This window comes from Petromyzon marinus, unplaced genomic scaffold (assembly GCF_048934315.1).
Source record: "Petromyzon marinus isolate PM22_M1 ecotype Great Lakes invasive population unplaced genomic scaffold, UKy_Petmar_22M1.pri1.0 PM_Scaffold_162, whole genome shotgun sequence".
Classification (NCBI taxonomy): Eukaryota; Metazoa; Chordata; class Hyperoartia; order Petromyzontiformes; family Petromyzontidae; genus Petromyzon; species Petromyzon marinus.
In genome coordinates, this window is record NW_027423127.1 from 24,479 (window position 1) to 31,507 (window position 7,029).

Genomic DNA, 7,029 nt, shown 5'->3' on the forward strand with positions numbered 1-7,029 from the left:
GCTTCATACCCCAGAATCCATGCAACACGCCCTCAACCGTGTCTCCTCCGACCACTCTGTGGGCCTCCAAATCAATACTTAGAAGACAGAAATAATTGCTCAACTCTCATACACATGCACCTCACTGCCTATCTTCAATATCGGTGGTGTTCACATCAAATTGGTTACCCCATTTCACCTATCTCGGTTCTGTCCTCTCCCCTACGTGCACCAATTCTTCCTGCATTGAGGTAAGCATGGCTACATGACATCTCCACTGGCTTGACCATGTGATCCGCATGCCTGATCACCTGCTCCCCCGTCGAGTTCTCTAACGCCAACTCACCTCAGCCAAACGCTCAACTAAAGGACAGAAAACGTGCTTCGAGGACCACAGCAAGGACCTGCTGAAGCGCTGTAACATCAATCCCTCCATCCTGGAACCCCTGGCGCTGGACAGGTTCACTTGGTGGTCCACCTGGGCCAAAAAAGTTCAGCACATGGAAGATGCCATCTCACTGTGGAGATGCGAGAGATGCACCCAGAGACACCCCCAGACACCAACGCACAACTGGGACAAGGCCATCCGAGATCCAACACACGTGTCCGATCTGCAGCAGAGTGTGCGGTTGTCGCATCGGCATCCACAGCCACTTGACGTGGCACAAACGCCGAAAGTGCTAACCCACCCACAAGAGGAGCAATCGTCGTCTTTTTCTATGGACAGCCAAGAGAGAGGTCTGGTAACTATAGTAGTTTCTACCGACGATAGCAATAACTACACATTTCAACGGGGGGAGTGGGGGTGGGAAGAGGACATCAGTGGGGGCGACAGGCGAGGCACACAGCACCAAAAAGCTTTCCAACGAGCTGAAGTGTTTTCTTAGCCTGTGCTGCAGAAGATTTTGCGCAGTCTGGCTTGTCTCCATGCACGCTGTCCAGGATTATTCTCAGCGCGTGCTCTTGCAACATTAATGGTGCAGTCTGGCTTGTCTTGATGCAGGCTGCTCTGCTGTTTACAAAGCGCGTGCTGCCGAAATGCCTTCATTGTTTGGTTGCTGTTGAGCGCGGCAACTCCTCCCTTTGTTTTGCACGTCACAATGCTTCCACTCGTTTGTCGAGTTTTTTTTCTTGGCATTTTTTATTGTTAACAAAATGACCACCGAGTCTTTAGCGCCAGAACCTCCCGTCAACACTAAACAACCGTTTGCATTGCTCGAGGAAACCACGCATGTGCTGATGCGTCGTGGCTCAGTTATCATCAAGATCAGCGTACATTGTATTTTGAATTACTTTGTTTATATCCTTGGTCCAATACAAACTAACAGCGAGTGTTCATTCGGGGGCTTAATTTGTTGGCTTAGTGTACCTTGTTGCAATGTACACCCAATAGTTGCATGTTAAAGCGTTACAACGCAGGCAAAATGACGTTCATAGGCAGAAGAGTGCGTATGTGTGTGCCAGGCATTAATATTACAAATGTTATCAGTTCAGGATAAAGTAATTTTATCCTATGATATTTCAAGTTATAGGTCAAGTATTTTGATTTAAAGCTTTCGTGACTGCAGTAATTCATATTCTTGGTTCTTTCGGTAAAGTCACGTTGAAGGGAAATAAAATATATAAAACAATACAATTTTCACGACGTTTCGACTGTAGCAAACTGTATTAGTCGAAACGTCGTGAGAATTTTATATATATTGTATTATTTCCCTTCAACGTGACTTTACCGAAAGAACCAAGAATAGGTCAAGTAGTTCGTGCATTTTTATAGTAACAGGTATGACTTAGAAGGAACATTCAAATCTTCGACAATAGAGTACTAGTTCATGCGTCATCATACGTCTGTTATTATGCACAATTGAGTCCATGCGAAATGGTCTTCACAGGTTGTCCGTTCCTCATACAGTGCGAGGGAGTTTTGGAGAAACGCTATTCAGGTTTATTTTTCAGGAAGGGAGGCCATGTTCTGTGAGGGGGTCCGATTTCCAGGCTGTTTGGATGCAAACGGTCTTCCTAACAGCCGAGTTTTCCAGGCAGATGGTTTAACACAGGTCCCAGAGTTCAGGCAGGTGTAGACGGGAGACTCCTGGCTATTAGCATTTGTGGTGGCCATGCCCAAGGAATCAACCATGAGGAACCGCGTTGAGGCAGAGTTTCTCCAGCAATTACCCTAATGCAGCTAGAGACGGACGTGTCGCCACTGCATCAGCACGCAGGGGTGTGAAGCACCAAGGCACGCTTGCACAAGGCCACAAAGAATATCTAGTCAAGCCTCCATAGCGTGGTGGGGTGGTCGTCTTTTCCAGAAGGCGAGCATTTTTGACAATGTGGACATGCTTTGTAATGTCACAACCCAATCTTACCTTGATGCTAGTTAAAGTTAAGATTTCGTTTCTCCCCCCTTGCCCCACATTATTGATCGACCTTTGATATAGCTTGTTAGTGTGATGGGAAAGGTCCCTGGAACATAATGTCCACATTTGCATGGTAAGGGAATTTTTTTTATTACATATTAAATAAAATAAATCTAGATTCAGATTATTTATGCATCGCAAGGTGCTCTTGTTTAAAGAAGCCAATGGCCGAAACGTTAGTAAAAGTTTCTGCCATCGAGGGACTTTCCTTTGGGAAGAAATGTGGCCAAATGCAGCACTAATACTTCCTACATATTACATGCATTCAATCCTAGTAAATGGTCAGGACAGCAGTAGCGTATGTCAGAATTTTATTTTTGACAATGGTCAGCAAGCTATGCAAGTTCCAGCAATCACAAGCCGTCATCAATATCCACTCCCGTCGAGCACCACAGCCCGGCTCCTGCGCCTCCTGACGGCAATGGCAGCAGACAGGAGCGCAACGACTGCTGTGCCAATGACGAGGAGAAGGGACAGAGTCCCAGCCGAGGCCCACGATGAGGAGGGATCCTCCAGCAGCAGCAGAGTAGCGTCGTTAACAGGAGCTTCTTCAAAGAGCACGGGGCCCTGCAGCGACACCACGTGCTTTCCTACCACGCTGGAAGCGTCAGAGACAGCGTTGCGCTCTGGAGAAACAAGAACAATCGGTTGATGACCACTGGCCCATACAAAAAGGACACCATTTGCTTCAGGTCAAGTTCATCAGAAAATCAAATGAGTAGGTTATTAATGGCATGCCACGGCTTGTCAAAAACCAGTCTGCAAAGTCAGTGAACGTGATCTAAATAAGAAAAACATAGCAACATTACCACCAACAATGAAAACCCCTTTGTCATCTTGGCAAAGGGTTACTCTGCGAGTCTTTTCTAGGAAAATAAGCGCAAGATATTAAATAGAGGTTGCGGTGGTGCTCACTGTAGCGCCTGGTCTGTCCACACTGCCGATTGCACTCGGTGACGAAGTTGGGGCTGGAGCTGTCGCACACCAGGATAGAGCAGTGTAGGTACACCTGTGGTAGACAGAATGCATCGCGCCAGTAAGTAAAGTTTCACATGTATTAGGTAGTCCTTCTGCCCTCTTCAGTTGTACAAAGCACATGTCATCCCTCCATGAGAACCTGGTTTTAAAGTTGAAATTATCAGGCACTCACGACGTCACGGGTGGTGCTGCGGTCAGAGTTCATGAAGGCGAAGGCCTGGAGTGCCAGACGCTTGTAGTGAGAAGGAAGTGGCAGGTCAGCAACACCAGGGAAGAACACACTGCAACAAGGAGACTGCACGGGGCAGCTGCACATGCAAAAAAGTGCCGTTTACCCTTAAGCCAACGCAAGTGTCATGCATTGGATTGAATGCACACATCTTTATTTAAATCTGCACGCGAGGATTAAGGTCAGCTTTACAGACAAGACATGTTCACGATGAGCCAGGCAGCCCAAATGCCAATTTGCAGTGCATCTGTGCGATGCAGCCATCACTGCATGAAGCCGGCCTTGTACAAACCACCAGCTCTGGGAGGCAGAGGATGGCTGTGTTAACATCCAGAACATCAAACCAAGGAGCATTGTGGCCATCGACATTTTGGATGGCACTGCAATCTTGTTTAAACGACGCCAGTACACAAGCCGTTGTCATTTAAAAAAGGACGTAATTAGCATAACTCTGCTTATGTGGGGGAATAAAAAAAAGACAACCAATGCCTCGAACCAGGTTACCTCTGCAGGCCCTGCTGTGGCAGTGAGAGGGTTTAGAGAGCACTACCCCGCCCAGCCTCACCCATTCGTCACAAGCTTCCACTGCGTGGGGTCGGTGTCAACTGCCGTGGGCGTGGCCCAGCAGTCCTTCAGGAAGAGCACCAGTGTGGGGTCAGAGCGGTGCAGCAGTGACGTCTGCACGTAGAGCGGCGTTCCCAGAAGCGTTACCAGCGGGTACTGCCAGGGCTGGTACGGCGTGGTGTAGGAGTTGTCTGGCAGAGTGCGGACATGGTTCACAAGAAATTTGGATTAGAGGCGTAAAAGTCCTGTTTAGAGAGCACATTGGACAAGGCAAAGCACAAATCCTCCAAAACGTGTGCATTACTTTTGAATTGAACCAGGGCACAAGATCAACATTTTCCTGGCATAGAAACCGTGGTTGATATTTCATTTGTATTTTCAGAATACATCGTCACCCTCACCTCCGTTTAGCATGGTTGGCAAAATAGGGTGTATACAACGGCATCTCTAAATGTCTGTAGATGTTGTAAGGGGCACGGTTTCACACGGAGGGGTGGAATCAGGTGCTAAAAGTTGGCCAAGCTCTAGTCCCATTTAGCCAATTAGTAACCAATGAAGCTATTGACACCCATTCGTTCAAGCAAAGGTGACCTAGACAAATGAGGCCAAGAAAGCGTTCCCATTTTTCTTTAAATAATGCCTTCAAGGAGACTGTTTTGGTTGATGGGGTGTGCAAAAAGACCCATTTGGTGGAGCCATGGGAATTAGGGGTATTGTCATCCCTATCAATGTTGGCCCCACACTAACAATATGGTTTCAGCTGGTAGCTGATAGATTCAAAATCTCAGCAGAAATTAGCATTTGAGGTTAAACGTCGTACCATGGAGAATGTGCAAGTCGTTCTAGTTAACTTATGGCTAACTAAGAACTATGTTTGCAGGTTTACAATACTCTGACAGCACAGCCTAGCACGTTGTCCGTTTGTTGCAGTGGTTTGCAGTTCAAGTCCAGCAGCCATGCCGATTAATGCTGCAGATGCATCAAAATCTCATGCAGCCTGAATAAATGGAAATTAAAGCAGGGTTGAGCTCCATCTCAGCACTGGATAAAATAAGCACAACTTACAGCTGGCATCCAGCCAGAGGTAATACGGAGAATACAGACCCAAGTCTTCCCTGGGTAGAGCGACACCACAACCTGTGTTCCCCTAAGGTGGCATTTGTCCGCTCAGAGGTGCACGGTGTGGGAGAAGGCAGCACTCACCAGTGAAGACCTGGAGCAGCAGGGAGAGGGGTCCAGTGGCCGTGGCTGGAGGTGGCGGTGGCAGAGTGCTCACCTGCACTCCAAGCTGCAGGTCGCCACTTCCAAGGAAGCGGCATTGAAGAACCATCCTGGTAAACAGACACCACCCGCCATAAAGGTATGCACCACGCCCTCACGGCAGAAATAGATTGCAGGGTGTTTTGCAGACGTACCATTCAAGGGACCACCTTGGTTAACACCGTGTTTATATTAGCTATAAATCATATTCCTACTACTTCAGGAGATGTTAAAATCATGCGAGACGAAGATAAGTCTCCCTTGTGCGTTGAATGTCCCAAATTTGAAAATTAAATCGTTGATTATGGAAGCAGATTGGTCATGGTTCTGCAGGCGAATGCTGCAAATATTTAATGTCGCAGGGACAGTGGCCATTGATTGGGGTGGGTCTCCTCTGCAAGACTCGTGCTTGACCCTCATGAGCAGAGCACTTGCTGAGGGGTGGTGGCAGTGCTTACTTGTATGTGGACGACTTGGTGATTGCGACGTTTCCATCGACGCAGAGCTCCCGCTCAGAGGCCAACTGTAACTCGTACACGAGCTCTTGCCCACTCCACTGGACACAAAAAGTAGGTCACACAAAACGATAATGCCATCGAGTGATCAAGCAGAAGCATGATACCTGGTATTATCCAAGAGTTGAGATGGCTCAAAATGAGATATTATGATCCCCATAAATTATGCTTTGGCACTCGATTCATTTGACACTCAATCATAAAGGGACCCTGCTGTTCTTTAGAAACTCGTGCATTATTCTGCTCTGCACATCAAGGAGTTGTGCATCGTGAAGGGTCTGATGCAGAACGTCACCAAGACCTATGCAAAGTACTTGCGATTGTCTTCAGCAATAAATTAGCTATGATTGATATGGCCGCATCTAACTTGAAGGGACCACATTTTCCTGGTCCGACAGAGTTTGATGAACCTGGACACAACGCAAAACCAGACCAACGTTAGTGGTAGAAGTTTCGATATTTTTCGTAAACTTGCCAAAAAAACCATCTCGACATGTCCATTCCCAAATCGAAAGTGGACGCACTAGTGCAACGGATTGTCCACCTGGAAAATATTTCGTTCGGCGAGGGCTGTTTCCCAGACCAGTGTAAAATAATGAATGCAACACCACTTTAAAATGTTGGCTTGAGCCATAGTGATCCCACCAACTAGTGCCCCATCCCACAGGTGATAAGTCGAAGGTCAGAGTGCATGTGAAGTAGTTACTTGGCAATGGTGCTGCAACAGGCAGATTCAACCCATTGCAGTATTGATCTACCCGAAGTTTTATAGAACGGAGGTAGCTTAACTAAAGAGCCCCAGTTAGGTCTCCAAGAACTTATATGACTGGATCACACGATATTTGACACCATTGAACGAGGGCTACTAAAATCTGGCAGCCAAGGTTCGGTTTATCCAGTACGGCACTGGGGTGGATCGTCTCATAACTATATGGTCGATCAATTCATCAAGCTGGATGACGGCCATCACAAGAATCAATCCTCGGGCCCTTCCCATTTTAAAGCATAGGTCTTTGTTTGCCAATATCATATTATCGCATGACAAAGTGCCATCAATATGCCGACGATAGACCGCAGTGAAGTCAAT

At 47.2% G+C, this 7,029-nt stretch overlaps 1 protein-coding gene across 1 annotated transcript; it reads right to left on the bottom strand.

Annotated features, from left to right (window-relative positions):
• Positions 1–2,692: 2,692 nt before the first annotated feature.
• LOC142922753 (zona pellucida sperm-binding protein 2-like) lies at positions 2,693–5,988 on the bottom strand. The gene is made up of 6 exons (XM_076063601.1): positions 5,886–5,988; positions 5,371–5,498; positions 4,169–4,358; positions 3,547–3,682; positions 3,312–3,405; positions 2,693–3,022 (listed from the first exon to the last, which is right to left on the bottom strand). Exons 2-6 carry the CDS (start codon positions 5,495–5,497, stop codon positions 2,763–2,765), a joined length of 807 nt encoding a protein of 268 aa, XP_075919716.1. The 5' UTR covers position 5,498; positions 5,886–5,988; the 3' UTR covers positions 2,693–2,762.
• Between the last annotated feature and the right edge of the window lie 1,041 nt (positions 5,989–7,029).

Bases quoted from the DNA above. Each gene is read 5' to 3' on its own strand.
- LOC142922753 (XM_076063601.1), bottom strand. From the start codon at position 5,497: ATGGTTCTTCAATGCCGCTTCCTTGGAAGTGGCGACCTGCAGCTTGGA. The intron at 4,359-5,370 runs GTGAGTGCTGCC...GCACTCTGCCAG, and splicing joins GCTGCTCCAGGTCTTCACTG to ACAACTCCTACACCACGCCG. The intron at 3,683-4,168 runs GTGAGGCTGGGC...TTGCATGTGCAG, and splicing joins TGGAAGCTTGTGACGAATGG to CTGCCCCGTGCAGTCTCCTT.